Source organism: Vigna radiata, chromosome 4 (assembly GCF_000741045.1).
Source record: "Vigna radiata var. radiata cultivar VC1973A chromosome 4, Vradiata_ver6, whole genome shotgun sequence".
NCBI lineage: Eukaryota > Viridiplantae > Streptophyta > Magnoliopsida > Fabales > Fabaceae > Vigna > Vigna radiata.
Genome location: NC_028354.1, coordinates 18,729,879 through 18,757,260, shown reverse-complemented (window position 1 = coordinate 18,757,260; position 27,382 = coordinate 18,729,879). Strand labels below are relative to the sequence as shown.

Genomic DNA, 27,382 nt, shown 5'->3' with positions numbered 1-27,382 from the left:
AGAACATCTTACATATAATATGCATTATTTGTTGGACTAATCCATCAATTATATTAGTGACTTGAACGTGAAAATGTCAGAATCTTTTTTACAAGAAATAAAAAGAGTGAATAATGTAACTTGAATTTTGAAAACCGACTAAAGTGTTACATGAAGTGTTTGTTTGTGATCCAAGAATAACAAAGAATATAATCATTATTTTATTAATAAATAAAAGAGGAGAATGTGTACTTTAAAATTATAGTATGTAATGTTAGGTGTTGCTCCTCCAATGAGTACCTCAAAGCTTCAAATAGTAATCTCAATGAGATAACATTATATCAAAGAATTGATTAAGCTATTCAACTTTTTGTTTAAAATTTAAAAATTAAAGGAGTGTCATTTCAATAAAATATAAGAGATAGATATATGTCTGTGTTAAAAACAGAAGGAAAAGACTGGTCTTATTTTAGCATAAACTCATGAAAGTAAAAAATTTATATTACAATATTTGATTTTGCTACTAATAAATTAAAGTGACGAGGTAAAAACATTTAATTTAATATGCAATAAAAGTATAAAATTTTATATTTTATTTTGACACTGAGATATAACAATCATCTGATAACTGCTTTATGATTTTACTATTATTAATACATTTTGTGGGATATCAATATGAATAATCTATGCTAAAAGTTTGTCATTTATTTATTATTAAGGTATTTTTACTTTGGTTTTGTGGGGTCTTTCTTTTTTGGTTTAGGGCTAGATATATATAGTATAGGGAAGGAGCAACATAGCCTACTGGTGCTGTCACATGAAATCATGCGTGTGCACCCCACTATCACAACCCATGCTATTATTATCACCAAAATTATTATCAAATTTACTATAATTATTATTAATAAACAACAATTATAATAATAATGTTGTACTCTTGAACATGACAAGAAGGGTGAGATTTGAACAAATAATTTAATTTTTCAATTATCAAATCAATCCATCTTTTGCTCACATCAATGAAAATAGCAGAAACATCACAATATTACCTTGTACGAAGCAAACAACACCATTTTACACGTTCAAATGAAGAATAGAATCAGGACACAGAATCATTGAAATTGGACATAGTACAATAATAGTACTTGAAGGTTTCACTGCAATTCGACACGTACCATGACATTGTTGAACAAGAATCTCATCAACATCCTCCATTGCAAATATCATGCACCAGACCAGACTTTGAGTCTTTATCTCCTTTCACTACCCAAAAGCATTCAATTCAGATATTTCATTGCCTGGTTTTACTTGCACGTACAATAATATATCAGATTACGTACTTCTTTTATTTCTTTCCCCACTGACACAAATATATATATATACACAGAAAAAGTTAGTGCTTCAAATTTATTTATTTTTTTCAAATGGGTGTTGTTGTTGTATCTCCAATATTCTATTGGAGATGGCATAAAATGTACCTCATCATATCAATAAGAAGTTGTTATTATGTTATTATGTTATTGATGTTATTGCTGTTGCTGTTATGTGTGTGTGGCGTGTCAGCTGTCGTAGATTATCCAACCACAATTTCACATACTCTTGCCATGTGTTAAGCAGCAATTTCGGACTTCTGTGTGAAGACAAACTTAGTTTAATATTATGTTATTATTAATACATGGCTGAGTGCAATTTAACATCCCACTAAACTGGTTTGATTCCCTAACACAATCATATATGGTGCTGCATTGCGCTCTAATCAATTCAGCTCCAAAGTGACCAATTCAATAATTTAATCAGCCAGTAGAAAACACAAGGCATGGTAGATATTTTTCAGTCTTGTACAATTAAAAAATGACACAAAAACTTAGGTGTCTATAGTGACATTAAAATGACACGGAAACTGCTTCATATGAAACCGGCTATGTTATTTAATTAATGGTAATACCAAACTTGTAAACAGACCAATTAGAAAGTATTAGCACTGTATTGAAGTGGATCAGTGGATCAGTTCTGCAAAGAATGAGAAACCAGCTTTTGGATATGGATAAAGCTGAAGTTCATTACTTAGAATTTAATAATAATAACAACAACAACAACATAGGCATTACATGGAAGCAAAGATCTGATTATTATAAGAAAGCTAAATCCAGCAACAAGATCCACACATGGTCTGCTATGATTCATTCATACATGTTAAATATAGTTGTGAATCCAATTCTGATATTGAGTAGAAATGAGAAAGTTAAATAACATATAAATCTATTGTTTTAAGGTTTTTAGTTGAAAATGGTATCAATATCTTATTTAGATTGGATTCAGGTATTATTGATGTTATTATCTTGGTGAACCTTCTCAAAAGATCTATCAAATATGTGATTTTGTTCCATCTTGAAGTTCTTGTTTATATGTCTGTGGAGAGAAATCAACCTCTTAAAATAGATTATTACTTGAAAAGACCTTTGAGTCAAAAGGAAAATCAAACAGAGAAATACGTCTGAAGCATGTTGCATAATCTTTCATTCAGTTTTCTCCAAACATTGGATGACACACCTTAATGGCATCATAGCACAGAATTATTAGTGTGTGATATGCTGCGATATGCACCCTCTTGAGGCTCTTTTCTTTTGTTGTTTGTTTGAGACTGGCACTCTCTTTTATGCATCTGATTTTGTTTTTATCTGTCCTCACTTCCAACATTATCTTGGATGATTCTGCAATCAGCTTGCCAAATTGTTCAAAAATCCAGTGCCTCATTGACCAGAATTTCTTGTCTCGATATAACACTCTAAAGAGCAGAAAGGTGTCAGAATGGCATTGGCCGAGAGGATAAAGCCCTTTGCCTAATGTCTAATAGTGGATAAACTTACATACAATTGATCATTTTAGCACCAAAATTGATCATTGGTGGAGTCCATTATTATTATGCAAATTGGTTATTGGTGGGCTATACCAAAGTCCTTCTTTTCTTGCATACAATAAAGATTCCTGACAAATAGGTTGGACATTTATGTTGATGCTACTAGATTGTGTTGGCTTAAGCCTGCTTTGTGGAGTTTCACACATTGAGACTGACCCATGTAGAGACCAGAGTTAACAGGTGTTGTCAATGTTATGTTGGGTGTGCTATAAAATGGTCAAGTGCTAGTGGGGGCTAATGTACCTGTAAGGTAAGACAAAAGGGGTCATCAGAAACACCAACTGCAAGCCAAAGTAACCAAAAAAGAACTCCAGATTCTTTACTAGAATGTTTTTTTTTTTTAAACTTGTTCTATGCTAAACATTAAAAATACACAGATGTTGTTGTTATATTAAATTTCTTTTGAATATGTTTTAAAAGATCAAAATTTATCAGTGTATTGTAGAAAACACAGACAGTCTAGAAAAACTATGTAAGAAATCTAAATTGCAAAGGAAAGTGAAAAAAAGGGGCACTATTGAGAGCCCATCCTTGGCCATCATTTTCAAAGCTAAAATGATTGAAGTAATAATGATTCTTAGTCCCCACTTAAACTTAAAAAATAAAAATGATTTGGAAGGAAAAGGGTAGAAATGTTGAACCCAAGCCACTCTGAAGGGCCACACAAAGCAAGGTTTCTCTAGAGGGAATGAGTGCTCTCTTTGATTGCTGTTTTGAACACTGTGGAATCAGAGAATTAATGAAAATATGAAAATGACAACCTTGCTTTTTTATATTCATTTAATATTATTCTTTTTAGAAAAAATATAAAAATTTACTAGTTGTTTTCTTAGTGAGAAAAGGTTATAAAAATCTGAAAAGTGGATAGATGGGTGAAGTAAATCCAGCAGAAGATCTCACTACTCACAACTTTCACTTTTTCTGTATATGCATAGCATATGGATTGTAGAACGTTATACACAACTATCATGGTTCTAGGATTCTCTGCTGTAAAAAGTGACAGCCATTTTAATCTCAACCTCACCAACTATTTTTCAAGTTTATGCAACAAGTCAAAACCTTCACATTCACTTCCACCAATCACACAAACCATACAGAAATATATTCTTACCAGACAATACATTCTTTTTGCATCCTGCCACTTACAAAATGAAAAACTGCATTTACTAAATAGAAGAATTAATAAGTGCAAAATTATACAAAACATATTCAACTGTATTATTTTTTTAATTAGATTTAAAGATAACACTATTCATTAAAAATTTATATAAAATATCAAATAACTACAGGTTGACTAAGTCATCTTGGAAAAAAGTTGTCACAGAAATAACATAAGAAACTCCAATTGGGTGAGAGTCTCTAAGGAAACATTTAGTAAAGAAAAAGAAAATGGAAAGGGAAAGAAAGTAGGTAAGTGAGAAAAAAAGACAAATAAATTTAAAATAAAAATTGTTTGATTGAAAATAAATAAAAAGAGAAATAGTGTAAAAATTGACTTTTTGAATTAAAAACAAACAATAATAGAGGAATTGCTTAATCAATCAATTTTTTTGTACAATTGCAGTCTCATATGTGTTTTGAATTTTTTTTTCTTGGACCCACTAATTATTTTAGAAAAATCTCTACAAGTCTACTCTATTAAACTAGTAACAATATTTTATTTATTTTCTTTTCTCCCAGCTTGACTTTTTCTTTTTAGAGAAAAAAAATGTTTTTCCAAAAAAATAAAGGATATATAATTTATTATGTATACATATACATAAATATTGAAACTATATCTTTCCAAAAAAAAATAAATACCACTTATATACTAAGCCAAAATACTGGCAGCATAAGTAATAAACTTCCTCTTTCATTGCTCCTACTTGTGTCAAATTGAATGCAAATGATTTAATATATAAAATGAATAATTAATACACAATGTAAAAAATCGATGATAGTTGAAAGTAATATATGTTAAGTAAAATAATTTGTCTATAAATAAATTATGACAGAAGGTTAAAATTAATTAAAATATCCTCAAAATATAATTTATATTAAAATTTATTTAAAATATCATAGACACAGGTTTAGTTGAGTCATCTTCAACAATAAACTATTTTATCTAATATTTTTCTAGACATCTATAATTTAATAAGGCTAATTTAACATTTTTCATCACCAACTTTTAATTACTAACCAAATTTCTTTTCAACTAATTTTAACAAAAAATAAAATAAAAATCTAAGGCATATAAAAAAATGTAACATATAATTATATTCATTATGGTGTGATATTTTGTAATAAATTATATATATATATATATATATATATATATATATATATATATATATATATATATATATATATATTGTAACAAATAATTGGTTTGTTTTGAAGTGTGAAAATCCCGCGAACTGATGGATTGTACTATTACACTAGTGAGTAGATGTTACAGCGTACTGTGTTTTGTGGTTTTGCAATGCTCAATGCTTCTCCATCAAACTCACTCATCGAAACCCTGCCATCATATGCATTTTGTACTCTTTCCTCAACCCAAATGAACCCCATCAAGAAATTAACATTTTCCCATATTTTCCAGAAATGTTCCAATCTTAAAGCTCTAAATCCTGGCAAACAAGCTCATGCCCAGATGATTGTAACTGGTTTTGTGCCCAACATCTATGTTGCCAACTGCCTAATTCAATTCTATTGTAAAGGTTCCAATATGGGATATGCATTCAATGTGTTTGACAGAATGCCTGAAAGGGACGTAATCTCTTGGAATACTATGATATTTGGATATGCTGGAGTAGGGAACATGGGGTTTGCACAGTCTTTGTTTGACACAATGCCTGAAAGAGATGTGGTTTCGTGGAATTCTTTGCTCTCTTGTTATTTACATAATGGTGCTAATCGAAAGTCAATTGAAATATTTGTCAAGATGAGATCACTGAAAATCACACATGACTATGCTTCATTTGCTGTTGTTTTAAAAGCTTGTTTAGGTATTGAAGACTATGGTTTAGGGCTTCAGGTGCACTGCCTTGCAATTCAGATGGGTTTCGTGAATGATGTGGTGACAGGTAGTGCTCTAGTAGATATGTACTCAAAATTTAAGAAACTGGATGATGCTTTTAAGGTTTTCCTTGAAATGCCAGTGAGAAATTTGGTTTGCTGGAGTGCTGTAATTGCGGGCCATGTTCAGAACGAGCGGTTTGTTGAGGGGCTAAAACTGTTTAAGGATTTGCTGAAAGTAGGTATGGGGGTGAGTCAATCAACCTATGCTAGTGTATTCAGATCATGTGCGGGATTATCTGCATTGAAATTGGGTACACAGATGCATGGTCACGCTCTAAAGACTGATTTTGGATATGACTGTATAGTTGGAACTGCCACATTGGACATGTACGCAAAATGTGGCAGAATGTCTGATGCCTGGAAGGTATTTAACATGTTGCCTAATCCTCCTCGGCAATCTTATAATGCCATTATTGTTGGATATGCTCGGAAAGAACAAGGTTTTAAGGCTTTAGAGATTTTTCAGTTTTTACAGAGGACGTACCTTGGCTTTGACGACATTAGTTTGTCTGGTGCTTTGACTGCTTGTTCAGTGATCAAAGGCCATTTGGAGGGAATCCAGCTACATGGATTAGCGGTCAAATGTGGTTTAGAGTTTAATATTTGTGTTGCGAATACAATTTTAGACATGTATGGTAAGTGTGGAGCTCTGATGGAAGCTTGTTTAATATTTGACGAGATGGAGAGAAGGGATGCTGTGTCTTGGAATGCAATCATTGCGGCTCATGAGCAAAATAAAGAAATAGAGAAAACACTTTCACTCTTTGTTTCAATGCAGCGATCAGCAATGGAACCTGATGATTTTACTTACGGTAGTGTTGTAAAGGCATGTGCTGGTCAGCAAGCTTTAAACAATGGTATGGAGATCCATGGAAGAATTATTAAGTCGGGTATGGGGTTAGACTGTTTTGTTGGCAGTGCTCTTGTTGATATGTATAGCAAGTGTGGAATGCTAATGGAGGCAGAAAAGATCCACGACAGACTGGAAGAGCAGACAACTGTTTCCTGGAATTCGATCATCTCAGGATTCTCATCACAAAAGCAAAGTGAAAATGCTCAGATATATTTTTCTCAGATGCTGGAAAAGGGTGTAATACCCGACAACTTTACATATGCTACAGTTCTTGATATCTGTGCTAATATGGCCACCGTAGAACTTGGAAAACAGATTCATGCTCAAATTTTAAAGTTACAGTTGCATTCAGATGTGTACATTGCCAGCACACTTGTAGATATGTATTCAAAGTGTGGAAATATGCGGGATTCCAGGCTAATGTTTGAGAAAGCACCAAAGCGGGATTTTGTCACTTGGAGTGCCATGATTTGTGCATATGCATACCATGGTCTTGGAGAAGAAGCCATTAAATTATTCGAGGAGATGCAGCTTTTGGATGTGAAACCAAATCATACAGTTTTTATTTCAGTCCTCAGAGCTTGTGCACATATGGGTTATGTCGACAGAGGGTTACACTACTTTCAGGAAATGCTAAGTCACTATGGTTTAGATCCCCATATGGAGCACTATTCATGTATGGTAGATCTATTAGGGAGGTCAGGCCAAGTAAATGAAGCTTTAAAACTTATTGAAAGCATGCCTTTTGAGGCTGATGATGTAATATGGAGAACTTTGCTCAGTAATTGCAAGATGCAAGGGAATATAGAAGTTGCAGGAAAAGCAGCTAATTATTTATTGCAGTTAGACCCTCAAGATTCTTCAGCGTATGTTCTTTTATCTAATGTATATGCTAACGCAGGGATGTGGAGTGAAGTTGCAAAAATTAGAAGTGTAATGAAGAACTGCAAGTTAAAGAAGGAACCGGGCTGTAGCTGGATTGAAATAAGAGATGAGGTACACACATTTCTTGTTGGAGACAAAGCACATCCAAGATCTGAAGAGATATATGAGAAAATTCATTTGCTTGTGGACGAGATGAACTGGGCTGGGTATGTTCCAGATATTGATTTCTTACTTGATGAGGAGGTAGAAGAACATGATCCTTATGAGAGTCCCAAAGCTACCATTTGTAGTATGAGATAATAATGTAGGAAACATTTCAAATGATGATTACAATGGCTTACGGGGGCCTCTTAAAGAGCATCAAGTTATCCAGCAATCTGACCACCTCAAAGATATATTCGTCATTCATTCATAGTTCTCAGCTTGTGATACTCTATATCTAAAGAAATAACATTTAATTAGAGTCCTCAGATGTTCTTCACTTGATTAATAAACCAGATACACATTGCCATTGGATCATTATGAACAGATTCATGCAACCATCGAATGAGTACGAGATTGGTGGGAAGATGTAACACGGTAGTCTTTTAAGTGGAGGAAACTTTTTGTACTGATACTCTGGCTATACTTTTAACATGACAGATCATGCAGTTTTCTAGCACAGAAATTTTACGAGTTGCAAGTTGCAAATAGTACAAGTTCGTAATTTTTTTCAGTGCTCTTTCTCTATCTCTGTGGATATATATATATATATATATATATATATATATATATATATAGGACAATCTCCTTCATCAAACAGATTGTTATAAGTGCTCAAATACGTTCTACCATGTTCTTATTATCATTCTAAGCTGATAAAATACTTAAACCGGTTCTCCTCTGGCTTTGCATCTGCATATGTTTGTATAATCAAAGTGAAACTTCGCTCGGGTGGGTAAAACTTTTGCCATTTACGTCGAGTATTATTGACATGCAGCAAGTCCAAAACTAGAGCGTGGAACATAAGCCCATAAACAGAAAACAAATTAAAAGATCGTTCTTTTGGCTATAAGTACCTATTCAGATGAAGCACCAGAGTTGCTAATAGCAAATCACAATTTCTCGTCGCCAGACCACACATTAGAACCACTTTTTTTACTTTTAATATTTTTTACGCGTTGAGGCAATAAAGTGAATACCTTTTCTAACAAGAATTCAAATGCTGATGAGTCACATTATAGATACTAATATCTTCCTCTGCTACACTCAACTTAATCAACAACTCTTAACATATCCCATTAGCCAAAAAGGATAAGATCGCAACAGAAGTTCTTTAAGAAAAATGGTCCATCATATGCTTATTACCAAGTATAATCTCAAAACTAGTTATAAGGGACCGGATCATATCTACCACAATCATTTTCTCCCTTAGTACAAAACTCGATTTCTGCACAACAACTTCCACTAAAACCTACAGTGTCAATGGCCTTGTAAGTTGTAACCTATACTGACCTTTGCGAGATATTTAAGGTTAGGGTTCCATAACTCCACACCTCATTATTCCCCTCCTACATCCCAAAAGCAAGGGGAAAAAATGTGACTATTCATTCAAAAATTGACATCAACATTCAGATAAGTCACGGCGGAAAACAGCAAGACAAGTACTGATAGCATGAATAAGTGCTTAAAATTAAGAACTCCTGCATCTATTCTCCTCACAGAATCAGCATCTGGCATAGAATCTGCAAATTTTTCTTCATTATCATCATTTGTTGATGAGTTTTTCCAAGTCCTGTCCTCCTGAATAAGGAAAATAGGAGCAAAGATTACAACTTTGACCTGTTAACATTATTCTTCTATATGCTTTAATTTATTTTAAATGTTTATATCCTCTTTTATCCAAATCCTCATATCTGTGAACTTGTTATGAACTTCAGAAAGTGGCTTGACAACAATGATAAAATGCTAAGTTTACTCTTTTAATGTATATAACATGATATCAAATAAGATAAGATAATATAGTTCCTTACAAAATAAATTAAATACGGTAAGTAGAAAAAATGGAAAGTAGAAGTGAACTAATCAGCAGGTCTAATAAAATTTCAGTTTCAAGTTTTTCTCTTTGGATCAGAATGCAACCAAGAACCAGGTGCAAACTAGGTGCCGATAAAAGAAAAGAAGATAATATCATAATGTCTATTGTATTTATTTTCTATCCGAACTGTATTGCAGAGTAAGAGAAGTCTAAACAATAGAAAGAAGTAACATATTTTATCTTAGAAAAAGAAGATTCCCTATAAAAAAAGTCACTAGTAATGGTATTAACTAAATTTGACATATCCATCCTCCTACTGGCACATCTTAAAATCAAATATAAGTCAACATTAAAAGGACGTTTTTAATATATATAGGAGCCTCGATGCAAGCCCATTAGTACTTTCTAACAAGTACAGTCACAGGCAGAAATGCTCCCGTGATCTTCCAACCCCATCAAAATCGTTTTTTTTTTTCCCTATCAAAACTATGCTTTTGAAAATAGTTTTATTTGACATTTGTTGCCCTGAGAAAGCAGGTAAATTTGTCCTATTGTAATTTTTTGAAGTAGCCAACTGTTATCCAGAAAATCTTTTTAGGAAATGCTTTTTTGATATAAGCTAATTTTATGTTGACTTGCTCAGGAGATTCTTGAACATCAACCATATGCAAAAAATAAGAACACAAGTTAATAAAGTCAGAAGTACCAACATGTTGATCGGTTGTCAAAGCCACACTAACTTCTTGAGGATACTTATTTGTCTGCTTTAGCTTCACAACCAATATTTTGTTCTCACTTGCTAAGGAAGACAGCTGCAAACAAAGTACAATGATTTCAACTAAGCATAAACGGGTATAGTAAAGGTCAAAAGAAATCTAGTATGCATTTTGCTAAGATTGAGTTCTCAATACCATAAGATTTTCCATTTCGCATACCTCACATTTCAAAGCATGATTCAACATTTTCAATCAGATTTGTTTTGAAGTCCTTCTGCCTTGTATTTTTTTTTGTTTTTATCTACCCCTTCAATCAAGTTGACTTAAATGATTGTGAAAGAAAATACATCCCAATAGTCATGTAAAGTACTTTTCAATTACTTTTCGCTATTTATAGATTAAAAAAAATGGTAACAAGTCTATTCATGAATAAGATATTACTAGTAAAAATCTAAGGTTTAAGTGGAAAACTAAAGGAAGGGAGAAATGGTCATGCTTGCTCAGTTGTTCAATTGTTATTCACAAACTGTCCCAAAAATCAAAGCATCACATAATGCAAACCCAGTTATTATACAATGTAAATCAATTGAATCCAGTTGAAATACTAACTGTTTCTGTTGATTAATGAGCAAAAAAACACTTAAAATAAATATTATGCAGTCTAAAGACCAAGAAGCCTGGAAACAATATCTTCCATCTCAGATCCGGATGGTTTTATTATTTTGTAGCCTTTCAAAAACCTGATCTTTACCTGCTTATTAAGACGCTCTCTCTCAACAGCCAGCTGCATGACCAAACTTTTGAAAACCTTCGTCTGCTTTCCAATATCCTTTGCAGATGCCACTTTTGTTTCTTCCACTTGGTGTAGTGATCCTTCCAAGCAGTGCAATCTGCTCTTCAAGAATCTTAGTTCCTCGTTTAAATCAGTATTGGATTCAGATAATAGGATGCATTTCTCCTCTGCATTGTCAGCCCGGCTCTCTGCTTTAGAGACCTTTGACTTAAGATCCTTGATCACTTGCTCCATATCTTTAATTGTAGAATACAACATATTTTGCTTCTCTAGACTAGCTTCGGCAGATGCTACAGCATGCTGCAGCAGTAAATCAGATTCCCTTAGCCTCCTCTCAAGTGACTCAGCCCTCTCAGATTTGCCAACACTATCTTTCGAAAGAGCTATCTGCCTGTTGAGTTCACTATTAGCCTCTGCCAATAACTTACAATTTGCTTCCGCAGTATTAGCCTGACTTTCTGCATTAGATATATTTTCTTTCAATTCAAGGATAATACCTTCCGTCTCTCTCACTTCAGAACACAAAACAGTATACTGTTTCTGATATGCATCAGCAGATGCCTTCACATTGATTAGCTGGCTTTCAGATTCTTTTAGCTGCTTCTCAAGTGAACACACCTTGTCCCTTAAAGTGGCAACCTCAGAATTGGCAAGAACTAGTTTACCATTCAATTGCTCAATCTGGTCTGACGTAACATCCCTCTCTGCCAATTGTTCTAGAGGAGTTTCAAGCTTAGCTCTGAGCACAGATTCACGCTGACTTAAACCATTCAAATTGAACTGAGAAATTTGGAGTCTACCCAACAGCTCTTTCGAAATTCCTATCAGTATCTCACGTGTATTATCTGCCTCAAGCCATCTTTCCCAAACATCAGTTGCTTCTTCCTCCACGAGACTTAGCTTTTGTTCTAAAGAAGCCATCCTTTGTTTTAGATTTTCTTCAATTTTCCTTGAGTCAAAGAAATTCTTCTCAAGATCCATTTCGTTTGCTAAAGATTTCTCAAGCATCCTCAGAACAAGTCTCTGTTGCTCGGTTGTGTGCATGGTTATTACCGGGCTTACATTTAAAGATTCATCATCCTCTAGGGTGATTTCAACATCTTCAACATTGTCTGTTATTAAAAAAAAAGGGTAAAAAAACATTTATCAGAAATGGAGAATTATTTAGTCAAAGATATTCTTATTGATCACAGATTCATCATGAGTCGGCCATTTTGAGCCACTAACTCCAAAATTTTCTTCGCAAATTTTTCTGCTAATGAAAGAGGAAATCCATTAATACAGGAGGAGTTCCCATCCACTACACATACAATTTCATGTGAATATGGAAGTGGACCCCGCTCCCCCGCCAGAATATGATGGACAGACAAAAGATTTCTTAGAAATATCCTTTTCTTACAACTTAAAGAAAACGACAAAATCATGAAATAAATGACGCCAGGCAATCAATGTGCCACCAAAAAATAAAACCTACATAAGTGAATCAATCAATGAGATTCTTCGCATACCATTTCCTCCCCACTTATAAGAAGACAAAGTTCTCTCAAAACTAGCAGATAGTTTCTTAATCTCTGAAAACTGCTCCTCGGACTGCTTCAAACTCTGTTCGGAATCAAGCAAATTGTCTTGCCAGGGCTTGCAAGAGGCTGCCCTATCTCCAGCATCAGCAATCTCAGCATGAAGGGCGTCCAAGAACCTATCCAATTCCACAACCTCAGAACCCAACACCCCACATAACAGGTCAAACTCAAGAAACTTCCCAACACAACCCACGTCCACATCATTGTCTTCTCTGTCCAAAACAAAGCCCTCCAATTCAACCTCGAGAGCTTCCAAGTGCATTACAAAATTGCTTAAGTTTGCGACTTTCTCAGAAAAACACGCCCGATTCAGTTCCAGCCCACCGAGCATTGTTACTGTGTCATCACCCAGATCCCCAGCTGCTTCTCCACTGGAAGAAACCCCTCCAAGATCAATATCAACAGTGCCTTTAGCACTTTGAGTGTCCATTGTTCTAATCTAACACTTCAGCACTTGTTGCTCTGAAACCCAGTACAGAAAGCAAGTATTAAAATTCAAAAGATCATACATTGAAGCCAAGAAATTAAATAAAATCCATTGAAATCACCGGAGGGATAGAATTTGCAAATTAGAAAGAGATAAAAGAAATGAATGGAGAATGTTAGGTTTGAAGGAACTATTAAAATTTTCGCTTCGCCATAATTGAAAAAGGGAATGTAACCATACCAGTTGAGAAAAGGGGAATTTGAAGAAGAGTAACAGAATTGTTGATTTCCGATAATAGAGACAGTTGCGCCCTAACCACGCAACCATACACTTACCAGAAACTAATAGCTTCCTTTTTGTGTTTTTTTTTTCACACACTTAATCCTAGTGGAAAAACAAAAGTGCCACGTCATTTTTTTTCACCGACCAAACCGGAAAACCTATAAGTAGGATGTTTTTAGACAAACTTATGTCATACTCATCACTAGTATACTTATATGTAATTTAGTGGGAAAAAGCACACAAAAATGATGTAATTATGTCGTTAAAATCATAAAAGTAATGTAATTTTATTGTATTGAATTTGTGTTAAAAGCATACTTACATTTAAAAATCATAAAGAAATATGTGATAGGTCTTATCTCATTTACTTTGGGATATGGGGATGCATAAAGAAATATAGAGGTGTAAGAAGAAATAGCATATAAACTATATGAGTGAAAGGTTATAAGAAAATTTTGCCCTGGTTTTTTGGCTAAGAAATGAAAGGGGTGAACTTATTATGCTGTGGGTGTTAATAAAAGAAGAAGAATTGTTCCTTCTATAAATCATAAGACTTGATATGTGTGTATTTTTTTTTTTCATTTTTCATCTAATTTTCCTCTTTAGTTTCAAGAAAATCATAATTTATACTACCTTCTTGCTCTTGAAAATTGCTCCACAAATCTTAAAAAAAAGGAAACTTGTATAGTATGATATCTAGGACGATCGGGTTATGTATAATATCATGTTTATATTGGGTCATAATTGACTTCTCTCCTCGATCAAAGATCGAAATCTACCGAACTGTCAAGGCAGAAAGAGAGCGAGCAGGTCTAAATTATAAGAAAGTGAACGACGCAGATAAGGTCTAAATTATAAGAAAGTGAGCGACGCAGACAACCAAAAAAATCAAAGATACGTCTGCCAAGTCAGTCTCTCAGTCTTACAAAATTTATACTGAAACAAAACTTAATGAGAATATGAAGATCAAAATTATTTTTTTGGAAGTTTTTTTTTTTTTTTTCATTTCTCTTTCAATTTTTTCTTATAATTGAGTTAATTCCATCATTCAAATATGATGAATAGTCTAAGAAGTTTCATTTTCAAATCATTGATTTAATTTTTTGAAAAATAAGTTAAACTAGGAAGGAAATAAATAAGCTAAAAGAAATAATGAAGACAAATTGAAGTAATTATTAATTTGTCTTTCTTTACTAGATAATTAGAAACTGACACTGTGAACTATAATTTATAATCTGTATCTTTCTAAGACGTCAGTCCTAAAAAAATAATTTTATAGTAAAAATATCTTCATTTTAATGTTAAGTTATTATTGAGTTCTTTATCAGCATGCACACAGATCTAACATTAGAGGACATGGAATAAAAGAAAGTGGTGAAATTAGCTTTAACTAAACAATCATACGAAATTATTTTATCATAAACTTGTGGTTGCAATTGCAAGGACTTCAAATTCAACCACACGCTCATTAATAAATTTACATTACAAAACATTTCTGTATCTTTTTGTTTCTTTCTTCCCTTTAAACAAACCAAGATTCCATTCCTTCAAGTTAAAAGACAATATAAGAATGTGATTAACTGACAAATTAATCCAACCTAATTATTTTTTTATAAATCAATATTAGACTAAACTTAAACAATTGAAATTAACTCATTTTAACATCTCTACTAATCCTCAACAAGTATAATACAAATGTGGTGGGGGAGTTGAAAGGTTAGAAAGATTGAAACGTCTCGATTGGAATGGTCTGGTCGGTGTCGTGGGCCCATCTGTTTTTTTTTGACGACGACAGATGTGGGTCCGTAGCCCAATGTGAAACGAAAAGTCATTTGAAGAGGCCTTTTAAGAAATGGCCATATTCACTGTCACTCTTCTGTTCCCTTTCCTTCCAAAATGCACTATTTTCCGCGGCTCACACTTTTCGCTTTCTTTCTTTAAATGTTTTCTTTTCTTTCTTTCTTTCTCAACAACGATTACATATTTAATTTTAGAATAATGATACGTAGACAACATTTTTTTGACAATATTTGAACATTGATTACGTGTCAATATGTGATTGATCAAAAATTACTCCACAATCAATAATAATAATCATAAACATTATTGTGGAGTAATTTTTGACCAATCTGACACGTAATAAATGTTCAAATGTTGTCAAAAAAAATGTTGTCTATATATCATTATCCTTAATTTTGTGATACTGTTTTCAATTATTAGTCTAATTTTAAATAATTAATATAATTTTTTATAATAAATATAAAACAATGACGATGAAGTATTGTCATTTTACCTAAAAACTAGTATCCATGAAACAGTTAGTTTTAATTGATATTCTATTATTTATCTGTAATCTTTAATGGATATAAGTGTTATAATAGTTATTGTTTTAATTATTCTAATAATTATTAATGGATTTTATTTAAATATATTAATAAAATATTAGTTATAGTGTTAATATACATATAAATTTAGGTGTTGCTTTTAGAATAGTATACAAGAATCAAACGAATCTATTTAGGAAACGTAGCATAACCAATTTCAATTATCATTCGATACAAGTTATTTATTTTGCAATATTTTATTAAATTATTTTCCGTACATAACATTATTTGCTGATCTGCGACTTAGACCCATGACCAGAAAATATCTGTATATTTTTTTCTCTCTTTTTTTTATAGACACGTTTCTCAACTTGCCTTTATCTTTTGAGCACAAGTTGCGGATCGAATTTTCTATTTTTTTGAAATTTTATATCTTCTTTAATTTTTATTTCATTGTACAACTCAACTCAATCTAAAAAGTTGAATAAAAAAAGTAATCTTTTTCTTTGCTTCGAAATATTAGCATCAAATCCAGCTTGCATAAAACATGTAAATATCTAAAATCCAAACTTTCACCATCTTTTCATAATGTATGTCAAAACAAATAACGTTGTGAAAAAGGAAAAATGATTTTATTTTAAGTTAATATTAACTTGATATGTCTATATCCAGTAAAATATAAGATGTCATTCATTAATGTTTTGTTAATGATAACTTTGTTTTATACTTAACTTTTAACTAATTTAGGAATGTGAAATAGAAGTGAAAAGGATGAATTAAGAAGCTTAATTACTATTTAATTAATATGCTTTATTAGAACATAAGTATTACATTTTTTTTTTATCGGAGAAGGTATAATATCAATTTTGTTATTCATGAAACTAACATAAGTCCCAGCTGTTAAATTTGTCTGCATCAAACGTGTCAGCAACTTTAACAACATCATTTCATGATTCCAATTTGCATGCATAATTCATGATTCCAATATTATTATATGTTTTTTTAAAAATCAATACGCATGTTAATTAGTGTACCATGAACTTATAGCAGTATTATTTTAATCATAACACGATTACGTGTATTTTTTTTTTCTTTCCGATTTCGTCTATAAATTAAAGCGCATTGGTCACCAACCACAAATTGGTTTTCCATTTCGTTTGGGGTCTTCTGGGTGCAGATTTCCAACCTTAAATTTCTTTATCGAATCTCTCTCTGGTCGTAGGTTGCTTTGTTTCTTTCAAGCACAAACCCAAAATCTCTCGGGAATTGCTGGATTTTCTGCTTCTCCCAGCAGCAGATTTTGGGTTCTGACCCGTTTCTTGATTTTCTCCACCTGGGTCTTGTTGAATTCTTCTTGGGTCGTGAATTCCGTGTTGCTAGAATTGAAAGTTATTTCCTTTTCTCTACTTCTGGGTTCAACTACCTCGCAGGTTTTCAATAAGATTTCCTTGACTTCGGATATATTTTGTCAGATATTGGATTGAACTGACCTGAACAATTTTTTTGCTCAAAAAGTCTGTATCTTTATTTCCATTTAATAACTGGGTATGATATTTTGTTTTTGATCTTGGGTTTTGTTTTTCAGACTTTTTAGGTTGCTTTGAGATTTTCCAAGGTTTGAAACCTGAAAATGACGATTGGTAGTTTAGCACCCAAGACAGAGAAGAAGAGATCAAGTAAGAACAAGGGAGTGGTTAATGAAAATGCACCCTTGTTGCCAAAAAGTCAGGTTCAGGGGAGTGATTCTGGGTTTGATGATTTCAATGGAGCTTCATTTTCTGGGGCTGTTTTTAACTTATCTACCACAATTATTGGTGCTGGAATTATGGCGTTGCCTGCAACCTTGAAACAGTTGGGGATGGTGCCTGGCCTTATTGCTATCATCATCATGGCCTTTTTGACAGAGAAGTCAATTGAGCTTTTGATTAGGTTTACCCGAGCAGGGAAGTCTGTTTCTTATGCTGGTCTCATGGGGGATTCCTTTGGGAAGTATGGAAAAGCTCTGGCGCAGATATGTGTCATAATCAATAACATCGGCGTGCTGATTGTTTACATGATTATAATTGGTATGTCCCATTCTTGAGTGTATGTTTATTGTTATTATTGGCTTAGACTTTATACATCAAGCCTAGAAGCAAGATCTGTATGGTTGTCTAATTTAGTTTAGTATTGCTCATCGTGCAGGTGATGTGCTCTCTGGAACATCTTCAGGTGGAGATCATCACTACGGTATTCTTGAAGGATGGTTTGGTGTGGAGTGGTGGACAGGACGGACATTTGTTGTTCTTATTACAACACTCGCCATATTTGCACCCCTTGCGAGTTTTAAACGAATTGGTGAGTGTTGTTCATTTATTTAAACCATGGTTCATTAGTTCTTGTTTTGACAAAGGTTGAACAATTGATAACAGGGGATTGCTAGAAGGTTGTTGTCATAGAAGTACTCATCAGATTAGTTGTTAGAAGTATTACGGCCAATTTGAAATACCATTAAAGTTTACTATTAATAGGACATCCTAATAATTGCTTATTAATAGTGGTAAATTTCTGTTACAGTTTAGTCATGTTTTGAAAATATCTATTTTATGGTAGGAATTAAGAGAATTTTGGGAGCATTTATGTTGTTTGTTGCCTTATATTCTATTAGAATTCTTGCATTTTGGATTGAACAGATTGAATTCCTTGAGCAGTAACTTTTTAATGTTCATTTCATGTGAAGAGTGTGGTGTTATGTTGATCTATTTGCTTCATCTTTTAAAATGAATACTGGGGGATTTACTGTCTACTCTGTGGTTGCAGATTCATTGAGATTCACATCTGCCCTTTCAGTTGCACTAGCAGTTGTTTTTCTAGTCATTGCTGTGGGAATTGCAGTTGTCAAGATAATAAGTGGAGGCGTTGCGATGCCCAGACTCTTCCCAGTCACTACAGATGTGGCATCATTCTTTAAACTATTCACTGTAGTTCCTGTGTTTGTGACTGCCTATATCTGCCACTACAATGGTATGCTAGTTTCCAAACCTTTGTGCTAAGTTTGCTTTTTCCCTCGCTGTACTTGTTTAGTTCTTTTTGATGTTTTTATATGCTAGTTTTTTATTTGTTTGAAAGTCAGATGGTTGCATTAAGAGAGTTTACAAGTTCTGATGTTTGTGCACCTTTTCTTCTGCAGTTCACAGCATAGACAATGAGCTTGAGGACTCATCACAGATGCGAGGGGTTGTGCAAACTGCCCTTGTTCTATGCTCTTCTGTGTATGTAATGATAAGTTTCTTTGGTTTCCTCCTATTTGGAGAAGGAACTCTTGATGATGTGTTGGCCAATTTCGATACCAATCTTGGAATCCCTTTTGGTTCTGTGCTCAATGATGCTGTTCGTTTAAGCTACGCAGCTCACCTGATGCTTGTATTCCCAGTTGTTTTCTATCCATTGCGGCTCAATATAGACGGTCTCCTCTTCCCTTCATCAAGGCCTCTGGTTCTTGATAACTTGAGATTTGCATTTCTGACTATTTCCCTTATTGGTGTCATCTTTCTGGGAGCAAATTTCATACCCAGCATTTGGGATGCTTTCCAATTTACCGGAGCAACTGCCGCAGTCTGTATAGGATTCATTTTTCCAGCTGCCATCACTCTTAAGTAAGTTGGTTCCTGTTTTTAATACTTCCAGGATTTTGATTATTGTTGGATCCCTGACACAGCAAACTGAAAATGCACTTAAGCCTTGTTTTTATAAGAAGGTAAAGTGACTTATACTTCTCTCGTAAGTTAAAATCAACTTTTGGAGAAGTCATATGAGAGGACTTCAAAAAAGGTTAAATGTGTAAGTTGATTTTAACTAATGGGAAAAACTCAATTCATTTTACCTTGCTATTTTCTTGTCTGAAAAATACTTACAGAGAAATTTATTCAAACAAGGCCTTAGTTGTGGAATGTATAGTACCATACAAAGAAATTATGTGGATTTGTTAAAACATGACAAAATAATTGGGAAAAAATGATTGAAATTTGGGAGGATTATGTATTTATGCTTTTGCTGATGCCTATTTAATGTATTTCATACCATCATTTTAACTGTGCAGGGACCGCTACAACATTGCAACTAGATCAGACAAGATTTTATCTATTGTTATGATAGTTTTGGCTGTCTTCTCTAATGTGGTGGCTATATATAGTGATGCCTATGCCTTGATCAAGAAGAACCAAACTTCACGCGAATGATGGACATCATTCTGGATGAGAGGAACTGAATTGACAGGGTTATTTGTCAATTAGAAAATCTGGGTTTTCTGAGAGGATCCAATGGGTTGATTTGAATAAACAGAGAAGCTACCCCGTGTACAAAAGTGCTTCAGAAGTGTTGCAGTCTGCAACATGCGTCCAACCTCCTCTATACTTTGCCATTTGTTGTAGTTGTTGAAAGTTTTTTCGAACAATACTCTCTATCCTTTTCCCTGATTTGTTCTTCCTCAAATGTAATAATAAAAAACCTTCTTTGGCATTTGTATGTATTTTATTGGGTGGAAAGGAATGAATTAGTTAAAGAAATGGTATACATTTCAAGAATTGGACGAGAGAAAACTACAGCTTCCATATATATTCCTGTCCCTCTTCTCTTTTTCTATTGTTCAAGAAATTGAGTTGTAGATTTGAAAATTACTTAGTATACTCATTGTCCCTGAAAGCAGTTTTTTCAAATTAAATATTGTGCTAACTTGATGGTGTCTATCTCTGGGAAATGTTGCTAGAAACTCATTTGCTCAACATTTGTATTTTTATTTGAATATGTTTATAAATATTTCAAATTCTATTTGCAAAAAGCCAGAAGAGAAGACCAGAGTGGAAGAACATTTCAAGATTCCTGAGTATATTTTTATATTACATGGTAATAATGTTATCAAAGAAATAATTGGATGGTTATGCCTTAATTAATGGTTAAGGTTGTACGAAAAAAAGGATAGACTAGGGGGAATTCATACATAAAAGGGTATATTTGTGCTAACTTTTAACCAAAAAGGATCCCAGCAAGGAATTTATCTATATATGCTTGTCATTCAATTAAGTATAAACCACTGATATGACTTAATTTGACAATGCTAAAAATTTTCCTGCTGTTTCTGTAAAAGGTAGAAGACATTAAAATATTGAACAAGGAAAATATAATTTCCTTAAGTGATTCATTTAGTCTCAGTGACGCGGTTTCTGCGATTGCATTTATAGAAAGAGCAGAATACTTGCAAGGACATCAACAATAAGAGAAAGATGGCAGCAAGGAATATTAGAAATTGCCATGAAGCAAATACATAAAGCTTCATGAATTTCAAAACTTTGATACACATTTTACCATTATAATGCTGGTTAACATCTTCAATGACTTTATCCAGGAATGGCACCCTTGTCAATTTAATGGACTTGGTCATCCCATTCCACAGGGTAGCCACCTCTTCATCACTCTTCAAATGGTTCAAAATAACCCCTTTTTCTCTAAGAATCTTCGCATCTTCTTCGTAGTCTATAATCCCATTCATCAATTCTGTGTAACGGGTGAAAACCAGTGACCCTGATGCAGTTGATGCTTCATAAGCAACTAAGTTTCTCAGTATCACTTCACTGTTTACGTCTAAACCAATTGTTGGAAGGTACAGTGTTACTGTTTCTGCATCAAATCCAATGGTTGATATGTCTCCATTGGTGGCCATGAAACAAACCCCAGCCTTTGAGAGCTCCGTGACGGAAGGAATAGCAATTTCCTCCATCAAGGGTGGTTTGTTGGTGTCATTATCTGAGCTTAAATTCCCATTTTCTGCAGTTCTGGCTTCTTTTTCTTCGGAGAAAAATAAGTATTCAACAGGTTGCTTTATAAGTCCTACTCCAGGAAGGTTAGAAATTATAGTCCAAGGCAACCAAGTGATAACTTTCATGGTTCTACAGTTTGGGAATTTCTTAATTAAGTTTACTAAAGTTGAGGCCAATTTGGAAAGAAAGCTCCAAACCTCACAAAGAAATTTCTTGGCATAGTTCAAGAATGATTCTTCGTTGTCTTCATTATCTTTGTGTTGATGATCCTCTAACTGGATAACATCTGATTGTTCATCCAATTTAGGCACAACCATAGAATACAAAAAATCTAGCAAATGTGCACACTCGGAGACATTGATCTCTGAACAATCCTTCTCTATCACCTTGAAAGGAGAAAGTTGTTTAAACAATCCTATCAACATGGAAAGCAACATCTCATCTGCTAATTCTGTTGATGAGAATTTGAACTCCAACATCTTTCTCAGCACAAACAGTGGAATTTGGTTTTCAAGCATTACTATGTCCTTCAAGATTTCATTATGAGCAATTCTCCTCCCAGCATAATCCATCAAATGAGACATTCTTGATGAAACTCCTGGAATCATCATTGTTTCATCTTGAATGGTATACACTTGAAGAAACTCAAGCAAAAAGGAGGCATCAATAGCCATCATCCACATCAATGTTTCGCCATTAAAATTTAAGTACCTGTGGTAGCATGCTCTTATCCTCTCTTCTATCTTCATCAACTGGTGAACTATGTGTTCTAACTTGAGGTTTTGTAGCTGTTCTTGGAATCTTTTTGCTGAAGAAATTTTATATCTCTCCATCTCATACAGTTCTTGACGCCAACAATGATAAGGCCCTATGGAAACTTGCTGAGGGATATAAGAATCAGGATCAGTAGCCATAAGGGTCTTAGGCACATTGAAGATGGACACAGGAAATTGATCATCATCTTCAAGCACTTCATTAAGAGTATCACGTATTTGAATCACCCACCGAACCTCATCAAAGTTGGATTTTGATTCATTTGGTGTGATGCATCTAACATGAGACATGTTTTGGAGAAATTAAGAATGAATTGTTTTGGTTCTATATTTGCTGAAATTTGGAATTTAAACTGCGAAGAATTATGCTTTGAATATCACTAATTAATGTCCATTATGTGACAGATTTCGGTTCAATAGTAAAAACAGCGTTCATATGCTTAAATGTAAATGAATTTCGTAAGTTGAAGAAACTTCTAACATTTTCTTACATAAACAAGAAACTTACAATTTCTTTTTTATGTTTCATTGTTACTTATAATGAAACCACTGTGAGTGAAATTTAATTATGAATAAAATTTTGAAAATGTCGAGAACATCCTTCTAAACCTTTTTTTTTTATAATAGTTAAATATATCTTTTAGTCCTCGTATTTGTTCCTTATTCTAAATTAGGTTCTCATGTTTTTTTTATCCTAATTGCATCCTAATATTTGTAATTTGAGGCAATTAAATCCTATCTGTTTTTTCTTGTCCCAATTGCATCCTAATATTTGTAAATTTGAGACAATTAAACCCTCTCAATTGGCCTACAAATACGAGGACTAAAACATATATTTAATCTAAAATTTATTTAAACTTACAAACTTAAGAGAGAAAATAATTAAATAAAATTCGAGTTTCGTATTTTTTGATAATTTTTAATATTTTATCAATTGTGGGAAAAAGTGTGGAATAACATATCTTTTAAAATTTTATTGGTTAGTAATAATAATAATAAAAAAAATCTCACTATTATCTGCATCCGACATCACATTATCAAGGCTAATTACCTGAGTTCTTGCCGTTCATCTAATCTCTCACACATCAACGGCTCGCATGAAAAGGATTCATCTTCAACCAAGCCTCTATCCAAAGCTTCTTCTTGGTTCTGCGAGAGACATAGCTGCTGGTGCTTTCTTCTTTCTCAATTTCTGGAAGTTTCCATTTTTCTTTAGATTCTTAGCGTTTCATGCAGTGGGTCATGCTTTGTTGTTTTATTCTCGGTGGTTCCTCCATAGCAGTATATGGATATGCCCCTTTTGTTGAGTTTCCCGTTTCAGTTTCACACTTGTCTTCTCAAGCTTTCTTATTCTCCCTTTCTCAGTGCTCCTATTCGTTCCAAAGCTTATGTGCAAACGCGTGATAGATACCTTGGCATTGTTTTCTTGTCACAACAAAAATACTCAATTGGGTCGACAGGGTTTCATGAATCCCCTCCAAAGCCTAGGGACTCGGTTCATGCTGTTGTTGACTCTGGTTTGTGGGAGCAAGAAGAAGAACGTGTTGATGATATTGTTTGTGAGAGGAGAGAAATAGTTGATGCCACCTCTTTTTTGTCCAAGAAGGAATTGCCGCCTTGGGGAGAAGTAGAGCTGGAAGATGGTGATGTTGATATTGAAGGAAGAGGACAATTTAATACAACTATAGTGTCCAAGGATGAATTGTGTCCTTGGGGAGAAGTGGAACTGGAAGAACAAGAAGAAGATTATGATGATGGTGTTGATGATGATATTATTGCAGTTAGAGAAGAGTTTGGTACATCTATAGTGTCCAAGGAGGGACTACATCCCGAATTGGATGATAATAATGGTAATGATAAAAGAATGGAAGGTGTTAATTCATATTTTGTGTCCAATAAGGAATTGGTTCCCTGGGCAGTAGTCAAAGATGATGAAGAGGATTACGGAAATAACAATGGTAATGACAATGCTGAGAGAAGAGCACATGGTGGTGCTTATTTTGTGGCCAATAAGAAATTGCCTACCTCGACAGAAGCAGATGATGGTGATGATGATTTTGACTACAATAATGATGATGCCGTTGAAAGAATAACGAATGGGGATACATATTTTGTGGCCAAGAAGGAATTGCCTCCGTGGGGAGGAGCACAAGATGATAATGTTTTTAGCAACAATGCCGAAAGAAGAGCAAATGGAGATGTATATATTGGGGCGAAGAAGGAATTGGCTCCCTGGGGAGAAGCAGACGATGGTGGACACCTTTATTCTAGACATGTGGAAACTACTTTATCAGCTTCAGAGGGGACGGGACTAATAATGGAGCAAGGGGCAATTTTTCTTGAGGAGATGGATGAGAATGTGTTGTCTAACAGGATTGTGGTGCTTAGCAGAACTAACAAGATTAGAAGTGCAATGGAGTATTTCAGGTCTATGGAATTATCGGGTCTTTCTCCTAATATCCATGCTTGTAATTCTCTTGTTTCTAGCCTTTTCAGAAATGGATGGTATGATGATTGCTTGAAAGTGTTCAATTTTACAAGAGCAAAAGGGATAACTACCGGACATACTTATAGCTTGATTCTTATGGCACATGCAAAAGCTCATGGATGCGATTCAGCTCTTAGATTCTTCAGAGAACTGGAAAGTGAATGTGATGTGGAGAAGGATTTTGATGCAATTGTTTACAACACCATGATATCTATCTGCAGAAATGTTGACAATTGGTATGAAATAGAGAAGTTGTGGAAGAGTATGAAGGAAAATAGGTGTGCTGGAACCTGTGTGACGTATCGCCTATTGATCAATAGTTTTGTACGATGTGACCAAAGTGACCTTGCTTTTTATGCTTACCGTGAAATGGTTCAAAAGGGGTTTGAACCAGACAACAATATATTAAATGCTATCATCGGTGTGTGTGCTAAGGAGGGAAAATGGGATGCTGCATTAAGTGTCTTTAAGACAATGTTGAAGGGTGAACTTAAGCCAAACTTAGTTGCATGCAATGCATTAATTAACTCACTTGGCAGAGCAGGGGAACTCAAGCAAGCATTTCAGATCTACAACACAATGAAGTCATTGGACCTTAAACCAGATGCATATACATTCAATGCCCTACTAAGTTCACTAAACAAGGCTAATAGGCATCACAAAGCTCTTGAGCTTTTTGAGATGATTGAAAGAGATCAAACATCCCAATTCAATATTCATTTATACAATACTGTTTTAGTGTCTTGCTCAAAGCTTAGATTGTGGGAGAGAGCTATAGAAATTTTGTGGCAAATGGAAGCCTCTGGACTGTCTAATTTGACAATGTCATATAATCTTGTCATCAGGACCTGTGAGCTTGCAAGGAAGTCATCAATTGCACTGCAGGTTTACAAGCACATGGTTCACCAGAAGTGCAGTCCAAACTTGTTTACTTATTTGTCTGTAGTTAGATGCTGTGTTCGAGGAAATCTCTGGGAAAACTTGGAAGAAATCCTAAATGTGAGTAAAAGGCATTTTAAAATTTCTAAGCAATGTTTGTCTGGAATTAGTTTGTTACAAGAATTATGGAGGATAGAGTTATATTTCTCAGTTGGAAACATTTTTGAAAGAGATAGCCCGTTAACCAATGCCAATTTATGAATTGTAAATGATGTCAATTACGGAAAGAGTTCATTTCGTACCAAGTGCTATTGCAAACATTCTTAAACATCCTTGAGATGATACTAATTTATGATTTTTCTGTGTTACTTTTTTGAACTGCAAACTATATCAATTATGGAAAAGGCTATCATTTAGTACTAGCTAAGTGCTGTTGGAAGCATTCTCAAAAATCATTTTGAGAAGATAGTAATCTTTCAAAACTTAGCCTTGAGAAAGGCAACAGACGGTTAAATTTAGTACTTCTTGGTCTTCCTATGAAAAATAGGAGCCACCTCACAGCTACATGTGCAAATCATTCTGAGTATTATGTATGTGTACATGTATATTTAGGATCCAAATTTTCCTTTTTGAGACAACTAATTATAAATTCAATTAGAGTATTAATTAATTAACCTTATTTTCTGGCCTCACATATATCTGACCTTCTATCTGTTCTTTATGCAGCAGAACATGCCGAATGCCACTCTCTATAACGCTGCCATTCAAGGGCTGTGCTTACGCTGTAATGTTAACTTGGCAAATAAGGTCTACACAAAAATGCTAGAAAGTGGTCTTCAACCTGATGTCAAAACACAAGTACTTATGCTTCGTATGATAAGGAAAAGGAAGTAGCTTGTAATCTATTAAAATGTTACCGTAACTAATACAACAGTCTCGAAATGATGAGCAATAGGAGTAGAAATCACAGTCAACTGAATCAGGCACCCGATCCAATAATGAATAATTTTTGTTTGGCTTTCGCAAGAGAGTAGCAAACCAAAATGCTACTGTAACTCTCTGGCTACTGTATAGCTCCCACCTTCACTCTTTTCTTTCGTTCTTCCTTTCATGCATAGGGTTGTAAAGATGCTTCTTGTTTGATGTGTATGTAAATGATGAAAATGCCCAAGTCTTCTACATTTTTCCTTTTATTAAAGAGATCAACCCCTGCCCCGAACTGAAACTTTGTATCGTGTAGTTTAAGGTTACCCTTAGAAATTGACAAGTATTTGCTGTGTTTATTATCTTGCTGATGAATGCCTTCTATAATTTCCATTTATCTGCTAGATAGTTTTCATGATCGACCTGAACTCTATATCATTTGCTGTATAAGTTGGGGGTCTTAATGTAACATACACTTTGCATGGTCTAGCCTAAGGTGAAATGTTCGAATACTTTATATTCTCTTCTAGCTATTAATTTATTTAATAAGAACATCAAATGATTTATCTCAGTACCTGAATGAATTTATGTAATTTCATATTATTAACATGGATCACAATTCAACAATGGCAGTTTTTATTTCACCAATTTTCATGTAAGAAATTCAATCAAGTAGCAGTTATAAAATTTACC

At 33.9% G+C, this 27,382-nt stretch overlaps 5 protein-coding genes across 8 annotated transcripts; 3 read left to right on the top strand and 2 right to left on the bottom strand.

The window, feature by feature from the left end:
* Window positions 1-5,268: 5,268 nt before the first annotated feature.
* Window positions 5,269-8,413, top strand: LOC106758490 (pentatricopeptide repeat-containing protein At3g02330, mitochondrial). Its single transcript, XM_014641410.2, has one exon. It carries the CDS (start codon window positions 5,325-5,327, stop codon window positions 7,992-7,994), a length of 2,670 nt encoding a protein of 889 aa, XP_014496896.1. The 5' UTR covers window positions 5,269-5,324; the 3' UTR covers window positions 7,995-8,413.
* Window positions 8,414-8,900: 487 nt separating this feature from the next.
* On the bottom strand, window positions 8,901-13,599 carry LOC106758131 (WPP domain-interacting tail-anchored protein 1). Of its 2 annotated transcripts, none has more exons than XM_022780058.1 (5): window positions 13,349-13,462; window positions 12,729-13,262; window positions 11,179-12,332; window positions 10,422-10,523; window positions 8,901-9,476 (listed from the first exon to the last, which is right to left on the bottom strand). In XM_022780058.1, exons 2-5 carry the CDS (start codon window positions 13,228-13,230, stop codon window positions 9,285-9,287), a joined length of 1,950 nt encoding a protein of 649 aa, XP_022635779.1. In that variant the 5' UTR covers window positions 13,231-13,262; window positions 13,349-13,462; the 3' UTR covers window positions 8,901-9,284. The 2 variants fall into 2 exon arrangements, with proteins under 2 accessions (XP_022635779.1, XP_014496546.1); XM_014641060.2 differs by lacking the exon at window positions 13,349-13,462 and adding an exon at window positions 13,468-13,599 and having other exon boundaries at window positions 8,904-9,476.
* Window positions 13,600-16,961: 3,362 nt separating this feature from the next.
* LOC106759438 (amino acid transporter AVT6A) lies at window positions 16,962-20,410 on the top strand. Of its 2 annotated transcripts, none has more exons than XM_014642613.2 (6): window positions 16,962-17,263; window positions 17,419-17,899; window positions 18,018-18,170; window positions 18,633-18,836; window positions 19,003-19,468; window positions 19,912-20,410. In XM_014642613.2, the coding sequence occupies exons 2-6, from the start codon at window positions 17,464-17,466 to the stop codon at window positions 20,048-20,050; spliced, it is 1,398 nt and encodes a 465-aa protein (XP_014498099.1). In that variant the 5' UTR covers window positions 16,962-17,263; window positions 17,419-17,463; the 3' UTR covers window positions 20,051-20,410. The 2 variants fall into 2 exon arrangements, with proteins under 2 accessions (XP_014498099.1, XP_014498100.1); XM_014642614.2 differs by having other exon boundaries at window positions 16,962-17,347.
* Window positions 20,411-20,592: 182 nt separating this feature from the next.
* On the bottom strand, window positions 20,593-23,546 carry LOC106758489 (putative UPF0481 protein At3g02645). Its single transcript, XM_014641409.2, has 2 exons — window positions 23,450-23,546; window positions 20,593-22,675 (listed from the first exon to the last, which is right to left on the bottom strand). The coding sequence occupies exons 1-2, from the start codon at window positions 23,482-23,484 to the stop codon at window positions 21,007-21,009; spliced, it is 1,704 nt and encodes a 567-aa protein (XP_014496895.2). The 5' UTR covers window positions 23,485-23,546; the 3' UTR covers window positions 20,593-21,006.
* Window positions 23,532-26,944, top strand: LOC106759572 (pentatricopeptide repeat-containing protein At3g29290). Of its 2 annotated transcripts, none has more exons than XM_014642806.2 (2): window positions 23,532-25,885; window positions 26,495-26,944. In XM_014642806.2, exons 1-2 carry the CDS (start codon window positions 23,684-23,686, stop codon window positions 26,657-26,659), a joined length of 2,367 nt encoding a protein of 788 aa, XP_014498292.1. In that variant the 5' UTR covers window positions 23,532-23,683; the 3' UTR covers window positions 26,660-26,944. The 2 variants fall into 2 exon arrangements, with proteins under 2 accessions (XP_014498292.1, XP_014498291.1); XM_014642805.2 differs by having other exon boundaries at window positions 23,533-25,885; window positions 26,492-26,944.
* Window positions 26,945-27,382: the final 438 nt, after the last annotated feature.